The sequence below is a fragment of the Haplochromis burtoni genome, unplaced genomic scaffold (genome assembly GCF_018398535.1).
Source record: "Haplochromis burtoni strain Fernald_Lab_line unplaced genomic scaffold, NCSU_Asbu1 Contig_49, whole genome shotgun sequence".
Taxonomy (NCBI): Eukaryota; Metazoa; Chordata; class Actinopteri; order Cichliformes; family Cichlidae; genus Haplochromis; species Haplochromis burtoni.
Window position 1 is genome coordinate 1,840,952 of NW_024582410.1, and position 17,931 is coordinate 1,858,882.

Consider the following 17,931-nt stretch of genomic DNA (forward strand, 5'->3'; position numbering starts at 1 on the left):
TTTTACTTATGTTTTTGGGTATAAGCAAACTTTGATCTTTTGTCTTGCTCAGATCAAATTTAATTCATGTGTAGAGACAAGGCGTAATTTCTACACCCTGAAATATTCTTCAATACAGCAATGAACCCTTTTGCACATAGCGTATGTTATTTGAAAAACTGTGTAGCAAGACTGCTTATTTCTGTTTATATTTCAATAAAGGTTTAAACTATCATAGGTTGTCTGTTGAAAAATGTCATTTTAACTAACGTTTCAAAATGAACATTTTGAGTGCATCTTTGAAACTTTAAGTACTTTTTTTGTAAGGTCTCTGGTATAAACACTACATACTTGCATAATTGATGCAGTTAGTTTCTCTAAACACGTGGCTCTTTATATAAAAGTAGTACAAAATGAAACATTTGTTTAAACTGTTAAAAATGTCTTCTTAATGTTTTGTCCACGTAGTATCCATGTAGTCTGCAAGTAGAATGCAGGATGCCTCTTGAGTCTTCAGTAAGTCTGGACTTCCTGTTGAGCCACTTCTAGAAGGATCTGTAGCTGTTTGCTGCAGTAGTCTGGGAGAATTGAGGAAAGTCAGAATTAGTTTGTTCACTACAAGCAACTGAGTTTCTCGATTTCACTCATCCTCTTCCTTCTTAACAAAAACAAGCAGGCATATATGATCTTTTGACACTACCAAAGATGCCTATGTTTAATATTAAAAATAGAGCCACTAAATTCAGTCCCATGATGAAAACTATCATGTTAATACATTCTGAAGAAGAATATTGGTACAACTTACCAAATATGCGCCTGCATCTACGGGGCAAACGAAAGCGGTAGACAGTAACATAGTAAACTGGGACACCAGTCAGTGTTAGAGCACAACTTTGTCCTGTGTTCCAGGGGTCAGAGTAAAGAGACAGACCCACAATGAAGAAGGAGACCATTGTGAAGGTGATTCCAATGACCAAGGGCACCTTCACATTACAACAAATAAAACAAGTTGGTCAGCGTAGTGTGCAGCAGTGAGATAAAGGGAGGTTTTTTTGAGTTCAGTATGCTAACCTTAAAAGGTCTTGGGTGGAGAGGAAAACGATATCGATGTATGAGCATCCCCAAGGTTACCAAGGCGATGAAGAACCAGCGTGAAAAGGATGCCAAGTTGAGGAGCTGGTAAATCTCTCCAGTGATTAACATGAAAATTACCAAGGGGTACTAAAGGGACACAGGGACACAAGCAAGATAGTTATAAAGCCACTATTTTAAGAGTATCACATTATATCTCTTTGTCAGACCCTGTGCAACCCCTCATTCCTTTAGATCTGGATTAAGGCTTTGTTTTTCCCATTTTCAACCAGCCTCTTTATCCTGTGCCTGGATCCTATTGTTATTATTCATATGACATGGATAAACTTAATACAAATAAAATGTTATAATTGTTTTACTCCGTATTCTCAATATTAATAATGCAACATAATAAATAGAATAAGTCATCTATTTATTTGTTTAGATTGCTTCAGCTGTTTTAAAAGTAGTTTACCAGGAACAACACAGCAGGTAAAGGTGTGTGTCTGCGGATGTGAATCATGGAAAAGATGGCTGGCCAGTGGCCTTCCCTGGCTCCCACAAACAGCATCCTGCAACACAGAGCTCTCATTAGAATTCAGGCACACACACAAAAAAATGACAATACTAAACCTTTATGGTCCTCAGATTACCTAGGTGCCCCAAAGAAGCCACCGTTAAGTGCTCCAAGGCAAGATATGGCAACAAGAACGGGGATCACAGGAGCCAACCCCTGAAAAGCACGGTTGGCAAATGTCTGCAGAGGCACAAACAGCAGATCAGACCAACAGTGACATACCACATTTACTCTAGTTTTTCCTTTTTTTTAATGATACATAAAGCAAGAAATAGAACTGACCACAGCCACAGCATCTGACAGAAGCACCTCAGCGGGAGTCATCATGGTGTAGTAGGCCACATTAATAAGCACATAAAAGACTGTCACTGCCACAATGGACAAGATTATTGCCAGTGGCATGTTTCTGATAAAGCGGGATACACACAGAGAGATATAACAGCAGGAGGCAACTTGGTTTTCAAAAAAAAACGACAGACTATTGCAGATGTTTCATGCTAAAATACCTATTAGGGTTTGTGACTTCTTCTGTGATAAAGTTCAAATTAAACCTTGAGGAAAAGAGAAAGCCAAGACTCAGGCATAAAGCTTTGATTGTTAGTTACAGTACATACATTGTCATGTAATTTATGGTTCTTTTCACTATTACTGGGGGAAAGAGTTTTGAATACCGTGTGATACACAGTAAAATACATTGAAATTGCACTGATCCTCAAACCACTGTACACTTACCATCCACCATAGGCATAGAGGCCGCTATAGAAGGCCAGTGGCAACTTATCCAGTGTTAACAAATCAACTTCGAAACCATTCTGGAAATTTTCTGTCTTCCCTGCAAAGACAGAGAGAATAAATGAGCTGAATATCAACTCTGTCTTAGGTTTAACAATTAGGTGCTCTCACCTTTGGCCAGTGCAATGAACCCTGGGACGATGATGAGGGCCAGGGCAAACATCTTAATGAAAGTCAAGGTGACTTGAGTGCGAAAGGCCATGTTCACACTCCAGCAATTGACGGCTACGACAAACGCTGAAGCGACACAAAGACAAAGAACTGGTTAAAGATATGTGTTGTTCTACACATAAAGTGCTCCAGACACAGATGAGTTATAAAAGCACTCACTCACTCCAAGGATACTGACAAGTCTGATGAGCACTATGGGAGCAGCACAGGGTGTGAAGAATGGCTCCACCACATAACGACCAAAGGCAAGGGAGACATAAGACGCAACAGATGGCCTAGAGGTGGACAATATCTTTGTGAGTATTATGTTTGAGGCAGTTTAATTTTTTTTTAGAACCAGTAAAAACCATACCTGATGAATACAAACTCAACCCAGAGTCGCAGGAAGGCAGGCAGAGGCCCCAAAGTCTCCAGCAGGTATGTGTAGTGACCCCCTGATTTTGTAAAAGTGGTGCCCAGTTCTGCATAACAGAGGGCTCCTAATAGGCCAGAGGCAGAGCAGAGTTTTGGAGAAATAAGAGTATGACTTTTACTTTATAATTATTAAATGGCAAAATTTTTAGAATGTCTTTTAAGTAGTTTTAAAAGCTACTTTCAGCTTCCCCTTATTTACAACAGTGGGAAAAAAAAGGTAAATGGCCTGTACAGGGAGTGCAGAATTATTAGGCAAGTTGTATTTTTGAGGAATAATTTTATTATTGAACAACAACCATGTTCTCAATGAACCCAAAAAACTCATTAATATCAAAGCTGAATGTTTTTGGAAGTAGTTTTTAGTTTGTTTTTAGTTTTAGCTATTTTAGGGGGATATCTGTGTGTGCAGGTGACTATTACTGTGCATAATTATTAGGCAACTTAACAAAAAACAAATATATACCCATTTCAATTATTTATTTTTACCAGTGAAACCAATATAACATCTCCACATTCACAAATATACATTTCTGACATTCAAAAACAAAACAACAAATCAGCGACCAATATAGCCACCTTTCTTTGCAAGGACACTCAAAAGCCTGCCATCCATGGATTCTGTCAGTGTTTTGATCTGTTCACCATCAACATTGCGTGCAGCAGCAACCACAGCCTCCCAGACACTGTTCAGAGAGGTGTACTGTTTTCCCTCCTTGTAAATCTCACATTTGATGATGGACCACAGGTTCTCAATGGGGTTCAGATCAGGTGAACAAGGTGGCCATGTCATTAGTTTTTCTTCTTTTATACCCTTTCTTGCCAGCCACGCTGTGGAGTACTTGGACGCGTGTGATGGAGCATTGTCCTGCATGAAAATCATGTTTTTCTTGAAGGATGCAGACTTCTTCCTGTACCACTGCTTGAAGAAGGTGTCTTCCAGAAACTGGCAGTAGGACTGGGAGTTGAGCTTGACTCCATCCTCAACCCGAAAAGGCCCCACAAGCTCATCTTTGATGATACCAGCCCAAACCAGTACTCCACCTCCACCTTGCTGGCGTCTGAGTCGGACTGGAGCTCTCTGCCCTTTACCAATCCAGCCACGGGCCCATCCATCTGGCCCATCAAGACTCACTCTCATTTCATCAGTCCATAAAACCTTAGAAAACCAGTCTTGAGATATTTCTTGGCCCAGTCTTGACGTTTCAGCTTGTGTGTCTTGTTCAGTGGTGGTCGTCTTTCAGCCTTTCTTACCTTGGCCATGTCTCTGAGTATTGCACACCTTGTGCTTTTGGGCACTCCAGTGATGTTGCAGCTCTGAAATATGGCCAAACTGGTGGCAAGTGGCATCTTGGCAGCTGCACGCTTGACTTTTCTCAGTTCATGGGCAGTTATTTTGCGCCTTGGTTTTTCCACACGCTTCTTGCGACCCTGTTGACTATTTTGAATGAAACGCTTGATTGTTCGATGATCACGCTTCAGAAGCTTTGCAATTTTGAGACTGCTGCATCCCTCTGCAAGATATCTCACTATTTTTGACTTTTCTGAGCCTGTCAAGTCCTTCTTTTGACCCATTTTGCCAAAGGAAAGGACAGTTGCCTAATAATTATGCACACCTGATATAGGGTGTTGATGTCATTAGACCACACCCCTTCTCATTACAGAGATGCACATCACCTAATATGCTTAATTGGTAGTAGGCTTTCGAGCCTATACAGCTTGGAGTAAGACAACATGCATGAAGAGGATGATGTGGACAAAATACTCATTTGCCTAATAATTCTGCACTCCCTGTATTTATATAGCGCTTTACTAGTCCCTAAGGACCCCAAAGCGCTTTACATTCCAGTCATCCACCCATTCACACACACATTCACACACTGGTGATGGCAAGCTACATTGTAGCCACAGCCACCCTGGGGTCGCACTGACAGAGGCGAGGCTGCCGGACACTGGCGCCACCGGGCCCTCTGACCACCACCAGTAGGCAATGGGTGAAGTGTCTTGCCCAAGGACACAACGACCGAGACTGACAGTGCTGCAGGTAGCTCCACATGTTTGATTTGGCAGGTTTTTCACGCACCACATGCCATTCTTGATGCAACCCTAAATGGATTTGTGTCTCTTTCCAGGACTGAACTGGGCTGTCCACTTGTGCAATCATGACACCAACATAAATCTAGCTTTTTACAATTGTGGGATTATAATATTATTTTATGCCATGTTAGACCCCTAATTAAAGATTGTGAATTATTATGTAGTTTTAGTTTGCATTATTCTCCTGAATTAGAAGAAGGTGATAACTATTGCATTTGTTAAACTGATTTGCATTACATTAGACTGCTGATTTATTGTGAATGAATGATATTGTTTTATGATGCATTATACTGCTGAGTTATAAGAAATACTGTTCGCAGAAAGTCATCGCCTTATTTGTCTGATTAGAAGAGAACAGAACATACTGGAGAGGTTTTCTGCCCCATCTCAGCAGGAGCAGATAAACAGGGAGCCAAGGTCGTAGCTTAGGCGCTGTGTGAGAGAAAGAATGTGAATGTTTAGGCTTTTATGATTAGGTGGGTCAATGGTAACTTTATTGTCCCTAACGGGAAATTGATTTGCAGTATGTCCGTACAAACAAACAAACAGACAACCAACACATCACATACACTCACCAAATAATATAATATAAGCCTGATAAAACAACCTAGATTTTTCATCAAAAAAGTGCAATGTGCAATGGCAACAACACTTATGGTTTAGTGTTATTAACTATGATAATAGCACTAGGTACAAAAGACAATCTATGTCTCTTTGTCTTCACTGCAGGCACTTTATAACGACGACCTGATGGAAGCAGTTGAAAATCATTAAAGAGAGGATGATCTGAACACAACAGGACAGAGGTTGCCTTCCTCAGCACCTGCCTGTTATAAAAGTCCACAAGCTGGACCTGAGACCTCCCTGAAATCTTGCCAGCCACTTTAACCAGGTTGTTAAGTCTGGTCTTATTATTCAGGGACATATTACCGTACCAAGCAATGATACAGAAGTTAAAACAGATTCAATAAAACTTTTATAAAAAGAGTCATCATTTTAGATGAAACATTAAAACCTCTCAACCTCCTTAAAAAGTACAGTCTTTGTTGAACCTTTTTCACTGTAGCAGCAAGATGTGACTCAAAGGACAGAGTCTTATCAAGAACAACCCCCAAATACTTATAACTGTCCACCAGTTCAATGGCTGCCCCATTTACCACTATTTACTCATAAAACACATTGTTTCTCATATTTGACACTTAAGTGCAAAGAACAATAGCAGGAAAAAGGTAGAACAAAAGCAGACATCAGCTGAAATGTCATTCATCTTACCAAAGAGAGAAAGGACACCACATAGCACCCACACCAGCAGAGATAACCCCACGCTGCCACTGTTCATCAGGACTCCTTTCGGTGCAATGAAAATCCCACTGCCCACCACAGTCCCAATGATGAAGGACACGGCAGGCAGCAGTCCGATCTGCCTCCGAAGGAACACCACTTCATCTCTCTTATCCATCTCGTTATTTCCCCTTTTCTTTATCCTGGTCCTCCACATTTCTCTCTGTGGCTGTAGGTCACAGGGTGAATGTGCTGGACACTGTGGCAGGAAGAAACAGCACAGGCTGTAACAACACCCCCACCCCCCAATCCTGTCTGTTTTTTCACCACTCATTGGCTCTTACTCCACCCGCCCAGGCTGAGCTGGGAACAAAGCCAGCAGTCTTCCAAACTTAAGCAACAATTAACACTGTACACTGGATGTGCGGATGGATGTGTGTACAGCTTGGAAGAGGCCCTGTGGGTTCAGACGGAGACAGGTCAGGGTGCTGTGGAGGCAGCTGCGTAGACTGCAGGAGGGCTACTTTCAACAAAATCTACACAGACTAAAATCTGTCCTGTCAAGCTATTTTACACAGTGTACATACACGTTTTAAGCAAAAACTAAAAATGATATGAGACAACAGAAAAACAAAAAAATGACAGAGGCCACTTTATTAATATTCCTTACTTTCACTTGAGTGGCCACTGCATGGATGTCAGCTTCACTTTATCAGCAGGAGCTCTGCTTGTTAACATTCCTCTACACACAGCACACATCAAGTTCTTTCTGTCAAGATTCATGACGAGTGAATGACTGCATCTGCACTCAGAACTCCTCTCACTCAGATAATGCAAACATGGATGCATTCAAAATGCAGTCAGACTGAGAAACATTTCTAGTATATCATTTGTAAAATGTTCAGCATAATCAAAACTTTTTTTCAAATAACAATTTATGTGTAAAAGTTGTCCATGCACTAATGTATAGTTCTTTATTAATATGTCTGAACACTGTAAGGAAATCAATTTTTACAGTATAACTATTTTTTCTTTGGTGATACTAAGACTCATGGGAATGATTTCTCCTCCACTCAATTCAATTACTTAAAAGGTTTGATTGCTATAGTCAATTATTTTGCATTTTTACACATGATTTTATGAGAATGTGTTATGGTTTCCAGTGACTGTGTGACCAATAACAGTGTGAAGGTGTAGTTTGAGTAGGGCATGATGGTTAACACTTGAGTCTTGTCATAGTTCATAAAAGACAAGAATTCAGGTTACATAAGACATGCTATTCATTTATATTTTATAGCAATTAACCATTTATTGAGATTACAGTAGGAACACCAAAATAATAGCTGCTCAGTTTTAACCAAATAGCTCATAGGATTATACTTTGGAGCTTAAATTTTACTCAGTACAGAATAGCATTACTTTTTGCTGTAAGCAAGCTGTCAGCATCTTACTGTATACATTTCTTTGATTTTAAAGTGTCAACCCCTTAAAAGGAACAATGTTTATACAAGTTTTAATAAATGGTTATGGTAGAGACTGAATCAAATGTATATTTAGATATTTAAATAATGCTGTTAAACCTCAGCGTGCATACAGTCCTTTTGTGTTCGATTATGCCTGTTACTACTTGGTGTTTCTCCATCTTTGGCCAGCAGATGGAACTCATGTCTCTTTCTTGGTAAATGTTACCTCACAGATGAACGTGCTCTTATTTTCCTCTAGAAGATGGCAATCACATCTTACCTGGCTTTGAATTTTACAGGCTGCTAACCTTGATTCTATGTTTATCTCAACTGTGTCTTCTGCAGTTGAATGCGTACATAATTGTCTCCAAGGTAAAAAAAAAATAAAATCCCCAAGACATCTCGAGCATCACAGCGTGAAATTCCCAGGGTGGGTCCAAATTTAGTCCTTCTCTCTGCAGGTAAACCCATCCCAGGAGACAAGGGCTTATCTTCCCTGCTGTTTTCCACCTGACCTGCTAAGATCCCTGCTTTGTCAACTGGAGGCCAAACAAGCTTCAACTGCTCACTCCCAACTGTTTCTCCCATAGGCTCGTCTCACATGGAGCAGAATACAAAAGGAACACATCTTAATATTTCTCAGGAGCCATTCACACAAGGGACCATCTAGCTTTTCCATTTAGTGAATCAATAGAGGTGCTTCTGTTTCTAAAACATCGGATATGTATCGGATTCAGTACCACATACGAAAGTGACCCAGATCGGATTTGAAAATATCAGATTTGTGCCGTTCACACTGTCATACCATGATCAGATATGGGTCGCATAGGGTCAAAAAAATCGGATTTGATGTGCTTTCGCCTGCAGTGTGAACGTAGCCTTAGTGTTAGGCCTAATGTAATAGGCTAGTGATTCTTTTCTGATTGCTGGCACAATTGCTCTAAAGTCATGAAGCTAGTTTGATTGCAAGTGATGGTTTTAAGATTTGTATACGATTCATTTGTTTCTCACCTCTCCTCCTGACTGCAGCTAGCCTCCGCGCAGATTAAACGTATGAACTGAAAAACCAGTCCAGGTGTTTTTGGATCTCTTTTAGGGAGAAATTCCAGGAAGGGAACATTCCAAGTGTGGTATGAAGTAGGGGAAATGTTGTTTGATATTGATGGATGTGTTGATTGCAAAAAGTTAAAGAGCACAGACATTGCTGAATATATTTATGCTGCTGCTGACTATATAGTTAAAAGTTGCAGCAGCTCTTGAAGACTCTTGTGTGTCTGATGATGATTTTAGCAGATCGCAGTGACTTTATTGCCGGGAGCCCTAGCTAAAGAGGGTTTAGCCCAGGTGTTTATTTATTAGTTTGATTTAGTTTAGGATTATACACTTTAAGTTGGACATATACATTATTTTTCCTTCTTTCTCGAGAAATTATCTTTTTGTTCTGGTTTTTCTTTAATTGGGCCAGCCAATCTGTGCTGTAAATATGGCACACTAATCCACTGTTGTAAAAAGAAAGACTGGACTGTTGATCTGTTGAACAGTTTATTTCTGCCTCCACCGCTCATGGAAGCATCATCGTTGGTACCCAGCTGAGGTTTTTGCATGCACAGAGCATGGAGACCCCAATTATAAAATGTATAATCGGGTAAACCCTGAGTGTTCCTGTCCTGGGAATTAATTAACCTTCACACAGAAATGCACAAATGCACCACCACACATATGCGTACTGTACATGAAAACATAAACATAATGCTTAAGGGATTTCAGTGATATGGAAAAAGCCAGATATAGAGGCTCCCACACACATATATGCACACATCACGTGTTGTTATTACGGGTTTGGGTGTGAACAGTGTGAACAAGCTGTTTAACTTTGTGAAGAAAACTTGGCTGTCTGAAGCTTATTTACAGTAAATGGATTATATTCAGTACAATGACTGATGTTAATGTACTCTGCAGAGTATGAAAAGTAATATTGCATGAACAAGACTGAATTGTGTATTTTAGATCCTTTCTAAGAGGTAAGAAAAGCAGAGAAAACATGTTTTGTATTTTGATCTGATTTTGGTTTGGGTCAGCTCCACAAGAGAAAACAATTTCAAGGCCAATTTCTTTTTTACTCTTGAGCATTTCATTGCATCACACCAAATTCAGCATATAGATTTATGTACTTGGAAGTGCAGATTTTGGAAGCGAGTACAAGCCCATCCCACAATATTGTTGGTGCCTTCAGGAAACTGATTTAGTTATTCACACTGAGAAAACTTAATCAAAAATAGCAGTGATGGTTGTTTGCTAAAAATGGGTAATTTAAGCTAGTTGCCAGGTGGCTGCCAGGCAATGTCATGACATTATATTATATCATGCCTACTTCAACTCCTGTGGATATAATTAAAAGTTACTGTGAAAAATTAAAATAGCACACTTTTATAAGGTATCACAGGTGCACAATGCTAAAAATGGGTCATTTTAGCATGTTGCTAGTTGGCTGCTTGGCAATGTCATGGTCTCATGATATCTGCTATAGATACAAACGCTTAGGGGCCTAAGATGTACCTGTGTGGCAAGTTGGTTGCTTGTCTCCTGACAGACACACAGACAGAGATTTTATGCATTGTAAGATAAAACTCCATATTTTCTTCTCTCTCAGTGAGATATATGTTCAAAGTTCTTGATGATAATACTCAAACTTTAACTGCTCATGAAGCATTATCGTTCTTTTTTTAGGCATTACACTGTGTCTTTAGCTTTTATATGAATTAATTTGAGACCTTGTTGGCTGCAGTTTCTCATAATGAACAGGAGCAAGGACTAAAGAGCAGGACTCAGATCATCTATTGCAAAACAGCAAAGCGCCCACGGCTCAGCAAATGCAGGAATAACATACTAATGTAAATCAGGTCCTACTGCAGCTGGTCAGGGATTTCTGCAGGAGAGGAAAACATGGATTGATTAAGGTTCAGACGAGTATGACCAATTGCTCTTGATAGTTTGATATTAGTTAGATAGTTTCCATTCAGTTCTTACTTGGTTCTCTTTTGCAGTTGAAGGAGGGTGAGTATGCAGATGGCCAAGGGAGTCCTAAAAAAAGATGAAGCAGCAGGCTGACAGGTGTGCAAAAAAGGTTACCGGCTTGAGTGAAGCGGGTAAGTGTACCAGTGAAAGGAGCTTGTGATCCTTAGGTAAAGAAAAACAGAGGAGCTTTTTTCAGCTGTTGTTCAGCTTTCAACAGGAGACATGCATAAAAGCAGGATTACTGACCAAACACACACAAGGAAACAGTGTTTACAACGGCAAGCCTGATGCCCACCGTGAGGCGACATAGCAAGAAATGACAGTACCAGCCAGTTCTTAAATACTGCAAGACTTAATTTCCAGGGTTACCAACATGTACGATGGCTGAAGCCCAGGAACACAAATTTTGCCAAAAAGGAGGGTGTCCAGGAAAACCTGGCCCAGTGCTCCACCTGAGAGTACAAGGACAGAAGGAAAGAAGAGGGAAAGAAAAACGAAAAAAACTCCAAACGAGAGGAGTGGACCCTAACACATTCATGTTTGTGTTTACCAGCATAATGCATGGATGTTTGTCTAAACATAAAGCCTAAAGATTGGGTAATAATCAAAGACAGTATAAAAGATGTATCTACCTTTCAGGTCTGAAAAGTGAAGCCAGTGCTTTAAAATATGCTCCTCTATTTACACACACTAGATGCAACTTTGCATGACCCCCGCCCCCCCAACTAACAAATACCTTATCTAGATTGCTCCAGTTTGAAGCAAATACTACTGAAATTTGCAGGGCACACAGTCATGGACGTTGCTTTTAGGAATCAGGTCACACCAGGCAGTCCATCTATCAGTGCTACCTCTGGCACACAGCAGACATCCACCTTTGACTTTAGAATGTGTCTCGAATAAGAATCATGTAACATGTGTTGCATGGGACCATCACATTAGATTTAAACATTAAGCATGATGGACAGGGTTGGCAAATGTTACATTGGTAAAGTGAAATGACAGGTTACAGCAGAGTACTCAAGCAAATGGTTTGATTAAGTAGCTTACAGTGCAGTTTCAAATTACATTTCAACCCTTGAGAGGAAGGCAGAAGGTGCCCTGTGTATGTGTGCATTTGTGTTGCTCATGGTTGGATTTAGTGGCACTTGACTGCAAAATTAATGCCATGGTTCCTTTAAGTTGTACACAAACAAGAAAGGCTAGCGTTCAAAGCCTTTCTGGGGATTTTGAGGTCTCCACAGTGTTCAAAGCGTAAATAAACACCACTGGCTCTGTAGCCTGGTGATACAGACCTCCACTGTCCAGAAGCCAGGCCACAAAGAACTGTTGAAAAAAATAAACAAAAGGCCACCACATCAATCTTCATCTTACATGCTCCCAAAAGGAAGTCCATCCATCCTTTTCTCAACCCTTTGTTTTGATCACCCTCTCCCTTTCTCTCCTTTTAGCAGCCTGATACACATCTTAGGTGTTTAGAGTCCTGCTCAGTCAATTATCTGGAGATCTGGTCCAGTAACAATACAAAGTGTGTGCAGTATGCTGTGTGACTAGGACAGATAGTTCAATAGTTCAATTAGTGTTTACATTTCAAACCCACCTTGAGTTATTTGATTTTACTTACACTATTTATAACTTTACGTAATACACAGAAAAGCCGCTTTAATTATGTTGCAGATCTGCATCATAAATCGCTCACAACAACAATCACCATGAAAAATGTGATTAAAGTACAATCAGTATTCATCATAAATAATGAATACAAATAACAATTCATCACTTTCATAATGTGATGGTGGGCACTGATTGTAGTTATGCGCTGTGAACCATGCACCATCAATTACAGTTTTAATTGTCTAAATGCTTGCACTGCTTTGAATCATTTCAGCACTGTACGGTATGGCGTGTATTTAAGTCGATATTGTGTGTGTTCATTTCATCTCAAGAAGAAGGGCAAGGTGACGGACAAGTTCCGGTTCTCAATTTCAGGAACCATTATTCCATCCATAACGGAACAACCAGTTAAGAGCTTGGGGAAACTCTTTGACTCCAGCCTGAAAGACTCTACTGCTATTCAGAAGGCAAATGAGGAGCTGGGAGTGTGGCTCATTAAGGTGGATAAGTCTGGCCTGCCTGGAAGATTTAAAGCCTGGATCTACCAGCATTCCATCCTGCCCTGAATCCTGTGGCCCTTGCTTGTCTATACAGTTCCAATAACTACTGTGGAATCCCTTGAAAGAAAGATCAGTGGCTTTCTTCGTAAGTGGCTGGGACTTCCCCGCAGTCTCACCAGCGCTGCCTTGTATGGGCCAAGCAACAGCGTGCAGCTACCCTTCACTGGTCTCACAGAAGAGTTCAAGGTGGCTCGCACACGAGAAGCCCTACAGTACAGAGATTCTAAAGACTGCAAGGTGGCATCAGCAGGTATTGAGGTAAGGACAGGAAGAAAGTGGAAGGCTGAGAAGGCAGTTGAGGTGGCGGAGTCACGCCTAAGGCAGAAAACACTGATGGGGGTCTTAGCAACAGGGGGAGCAGGCTTGGGGTACTTCCCAAAGGCCCAGGTCAGCAGGGCACAGGGAAAGGAGAGACACCAGCTACTCCAGGAAGAGGTCCGAGCAGGTGTGGAGGAGGAGCGAGTAAGTAGAGCTGTAGGCCTTAAGCGGCAGGGAGCATGGACAAGGTGGGAGAGCACCTTGCAGCGCAAGGTCACCTGGGCAAACATCATGCAGGCAGACTTCCACCAGATCCGATTCGGCAGTATGCGACACTCTGCTAAGCCCAGCAAACCTCCATCTGTGGGGAAAGAGCGAGACACCTGCCTGTCCCCTGTGCTCTGGAAGAGGGACCCTAGAACACCTCCTTAGCAGCTCCCCAAGGGCCCTGGCCGATGGTCGGTATCGTTGGCGGCACGACCAGGTGCTCAGAGTAGTTGCTGAAAAGATTGCCTCAGCAATCAGCACCAGCAAGCATCATCAGGCTCTGAGGAAGGCAATCTCTTTTATTAAGGCTGGAGAGAAAGCCCAGGTGCGCCCACATTTGACAACTGGCCTCCTCAACACAGCCTCTGATTGGCAGCTACAGGCTGACCTGGGTAAACAACTAAAGTTCCCTCAGAACATTGCAAAAACATCACTCCGGCCAGACATGATAATTATTTCTGAGGCCTCAAAACAGCTGATCATGCTGGAACTCACAGTGCCCTGGGAAGAGCGGATTGAGGAGGCCAATGAAAGGAAACGAGGAAAGTACCAGGAACTAGTGCAGGAGTGCAGGGGAAGGGGCTGGAAGACTTTCTATGAGCCCATAGAAGTGGGTTGTAGGGGCTTTGCAGGACGATCACTCTGCAAAGTCCTAGGCCGGCTGGGCGTGGCTGGGGCAGCCAAGAAGAGGGCCATCCAGGCTGTGAGTGAAGCGGCAGAGAAAGCCACAAGGTGGCTGTGGATCAAGAGGGCTGATCCGTGGGTAGCTACTGGTACGCAAGTCGGGGCCTGATCACCCCCGGCTGGGTCGCCTGGGCGAGGGTGTATGATGTTGTGAGACCCGAAACACCTGATGACCCTAGGATACATCACTGAAGATGCGTACCAGTGCATCCAGGAGATGTGTCTTTATAGTTCACAGTGTGTCAATGAGATTATTAGGCTGGAGAAGGAAAATCCGACAATGTTATCTCAAAAAGGAATATTTACTTAAAACCAGTACCAATAGCCCAGTCGCCATCCATGTTTTTCATACAGGCAGCAAGGGGCCTGATTTCTTCAATTAATTTCCTTTATTAACAATAGCAAACAGAAAGAAAATAATATAACTAGTAATAATCTATACCAAGTGTAAAACTTCTGGGCTGAAAGATGTGACAGCTGCCTCTAACTGTCGGCCATTTTTTGAGTTTTCTTAGGATTGATACCTTAATTAAGGAGGTTATGGTTTTGGTAGCGTTTGCATGCTTAAACATGTTGTTTGGTTAGTGATAGCTCTAAAAGGTTTGAATGAATTCAGATAAAACTTTGTAGGGGTGTAGAGTGGGGTCATGTTAACAATGAGTTCAAATTTGGTTTACATCCACCACGGTCTTCAAGGTCAACTTAACAATTTATTAGTCGAAAATTGACCTCTGGCTTCTCCTTCAAGGTCAAAGAATTGATCTGAAAGTCAAAGTGATAAAAATCCAATACACAGCTTTTTAAACCCAAGTTTCTCACAGCCATTGTTTGAATTGACAACTTACGGCTACATGGGGAATGATATATGGGGTAAATACTGCCCAGAGTGAACTACCTTGGCAGACGTTTGCACTCTGCAGCTTTTTTTCTTTATACAGCCAGAAGAGTCGATGGCTGTAGATCATTAGAAACAATACAGGTGTAAGGCACCTCTTTTCAGACCAAGACGCTAATATACAGTCTAAATCTATATCCCATTGTCTGTTTTCACTATACATAAAAGTTTGAGCCTTCAACCTTTGCACTTTAGCATTTATGCATAATTACTTTGATTTTACTTTCAGTTGTCTCATGAACTCACTTTCCTTTGGTATGTCTTTGTCATATGGACCATTCAAGCCTGTGTATACCCCATAATTTAATAGCTTGTTTAACCAGCTTCAGCACTTTGGAGGAATCTTGGCCTGCTCTTCTTTGCAATTGTACCTCAGTTCATTGAGATTTATTCATGCACAGCTCTCTTCAGGTCCCGCCACAGAATTTTAATCAAGTTCGACTGGGCCATTGCAACACCTTGATTCTTTTCTTTTCACTGGGCCACATTAACAAACAGTGTGTAAATCGTGCATCTCTGTTCTCCTTGCCCTCCCCCTTTTTAACTTTTTTTTACTTGAGCCAGTCAGTGAGTATCTCAGAAGAAACACTATTATTAAAATTTATATTATTTCAGCCACAGCCTTTTTTTCTTTTTAAACTGTTCCCTCCAGTGGAAACATTTTGGAAAGCTCAGTTGGAAGGTCCAGTTTTAGTCAGATTTTTTCCCTACTTTCTTCCTTTAGTGTTGATTGCACATGTCTGTTGGTTTACAATCATTCTGATTCGTATGCATGGTGATACAGTACGAACAAAATAAATTGGTGTGCATGTTTTGTGAATCTGATGACTTTGTGTACTCACTTGTTTGCTCAGAAATCAGTGAATAAATGCCATTGTCCTTTTGACCTAACTTCAAGGTTTTTTTACTTACACTAATTTTAATTGCATTAAGAGATGGTTACAGTCAGGGTTGGGGAGTAACGGAATACATGTACCGCCGTTACGTATTTAAAATACAAAATATGAGTAACTGTATTCCCACCCCACACATGCAGGGCCTTGGAGTAGGGGTATGTCACCAGGGTGCAGAGGAGGCTACCCCCCCTCTCCTTCTGGCTGCCTCTGCCTCAATTTTATCCCACAACTTAGACATTCACATTATTCACACTCTCATTACACATACATATAGGATCTTGGGGGTGGGCACGATACACGGAGTCCAAATTACCATCAGGGTGTATACCTCACCCCTGACGTCGCTTGCCCACCTCTCAATTTTGAAATACACTTAGATCATTGAGGGCTAGCAGGAGGGACCATGCGCTTACCTGCTGCTCCTGGCAGGTAGCTCCATGCCCTCCTGGGTTTTAATGCACCTTAGACACACATGCATCAACACTACAATGAGCGGGTGGAGGGAGGTTTGGAGTCTTCTCTCACCCCCATTCTCTGCGAGCCTGCTGGAGCGGGGGGGCTAGTAGGAGGAGTTGGCCGTCCGACTGCGGTCTGGAGGTGTGGGGCCTCCCTGCTGCTGCGGAGTCGGGGTGGTCTGCCTCCCCCACCGCAGGGAAAAGGGTAACACCACCTGGGTCTGGGTGCAGATTCCCCCCTCCAGGGGCAAGGGTACCTAGACCCGGTTTGTAGAGTACGCTTGGGGAGTGTGATGTGTGTCGTCTTTATGCTTCCACGTTGGTTGAGTGTGGAGTAGTGCATATGAGAGCATGAGGGTGGGAATGGATGTTTGTGTCTGTGTGTGCCTGTATGTCTGTGTCTATATGTCAGGTTGGGTATCAGACGCCACCTCTCTGGGGACACTCAGGCCCTCCAAGGTTTGGAGGCCTATCTCCACCCACCACCATTCCCCTGCCGGTGGCGGACTCCCTCAGGTGTCGGTGTGCTGGTGGTTCTTTGTGTCTGGGGGTGGGCGTCCGGGTACACACCGGCTCACTCCTTGGCGGCCGCTTGTCGGGGCCTGGGGCCTGGGGCTCGCTCGGGCCCCCTTTGGAGGTGGGGTGCCCGGCCTCTCGGCCTGGGGCTCGGTCACTCAGGCACAGCTGGGGGCCGGCGGAGCTCACGGGCGCGTCACTGCAACTCCCCCTGGCTTCTGCTCCGCGGCTGCTGGGCGAGCCCTCATCTGGGACTCTCCTCAGCTCTTACTGGAACAGTGGCGCGGCTGCCCCTCTGTTGGTCTTCCATGGTCTCTTGTGTTCTGGGGGCCTCTGGATGTCTGGAGTTTTGATCTCCTCCATACCCGCTTCACACCCTGGAGGACGGGGCTGTGGCCCCCCACACTCCCTAGCAGATCATTACATGGAGAAACCTTTGGAATGCAAGCATGCTGATCCACACAGGTATGCACACAGGTGTACACATGGGTATTCACAGACGCGGACTAAAGCTTTCTTGGCTGCTGCCTCAAAGCACACTGTGCGCTGTCTATCTTGCGTGCTGCACAATATCGTTTATTATTTAGTAACTATTGATATCTATGACTAGCTAGTTTATTGTGATGGTGCTTTTTTTTCTCTATTATTATGTTGCTCTTTGTTGTTTGCTGTCTCCTCTGTTTGTTTTGTTTGTTTGTTTTGTTTTCTTAAGGTGACCCAGGTTTTTCTTCCCCCCCCCTTCTCACCGTCTCTTCTCCCCTTTGGTTTTCTTTCTTTCTCTCCCCCTCTTTCTCTCATTCATTCCCCCTGTCCTATTTCTTAAAAAAAAAAAAAAAATGACAAAGGATACTGAAGCTCTGCCATCACGTAATGTGCATATGTGTTCGAGTACCATTATAAAAAAAAACACAGCAACAGTACATTCATGT

At 42.5% G+C, this 17,931-nt stretch overlaps 1 protein-coding gene and 1 pseudogene across 1 annotated transcript; one reads left to right on the top strand and one right to left on the bottom strand.

Moving 5' to 3' along the window:
• Nucleotides 1–42: 42 nt before the first annotated feature.
• Nucleotides 43–6,658, bottom strand: si:ch73-352p4.8 (cystine/glutamate transporter). Its single transcript, XM_014333964.2, has 12 exons — nt 6,371–6,658; nt 2,943–3,069; nt 2,750–2,865; nt 2,531–2,656; nt 2,360–2,459; nt 2,134–2,178; nt 1,910–2,033; nt 1,704–1,807; nt 1,526–1,622; nt 1,051–1,200; nt 785–962; nt 43–557 (listed from the first exon to the last, which is right to left on the bottom strand). The coding sequence occupies exons 1-12, from the start codon at nt 6,594–6,596 to the stop codon at nt 493–495; spliced, it is 1,458 nt and encodes a 485-aa protein (XP_014189450.1). The 5' UTR covers nt 6,597–6,658; the 3' UTR covers nt 43–492.
• A 4,579-nt stretch (nt 6,659–11,237) lies between these two features.
• LOC102303421 lies at nt 11,238–14,467 on the top strand (annotated as a pseudogene).
• Nucleotides 14,468–17,931: the final 3,464 nt, after the last annotated feature.

What these genes read in the sequence shown, in the direction of transcription:
- si:ch73-352p4.8 (XM_014333964.2), bottom strand. Translation starts at nt 6,596, where the DNA reads ATGTGGAGGACCAGGATAAAGAAAAGGGGAAATAACGAGATGGATAAG. An exon ending in TGTCAGTATCCTTGGAGTGA is followed by an intron (nt 2,657 to 2,749) that starts GTGAGTGCTTTT and finishes GTGTCGCTTCAG; the next exon opens with CGTTTGTCGTAGCCGTCAAT. An exon ending in TCCACCCAAGACCTTTTAAG is followed by an intron (nt 963 to 1,050) that starts GTTAGCATACTG and finishes TGTAATGTGAAG; the next exon opens with GTGCCCTTGGTCATTGGAAT.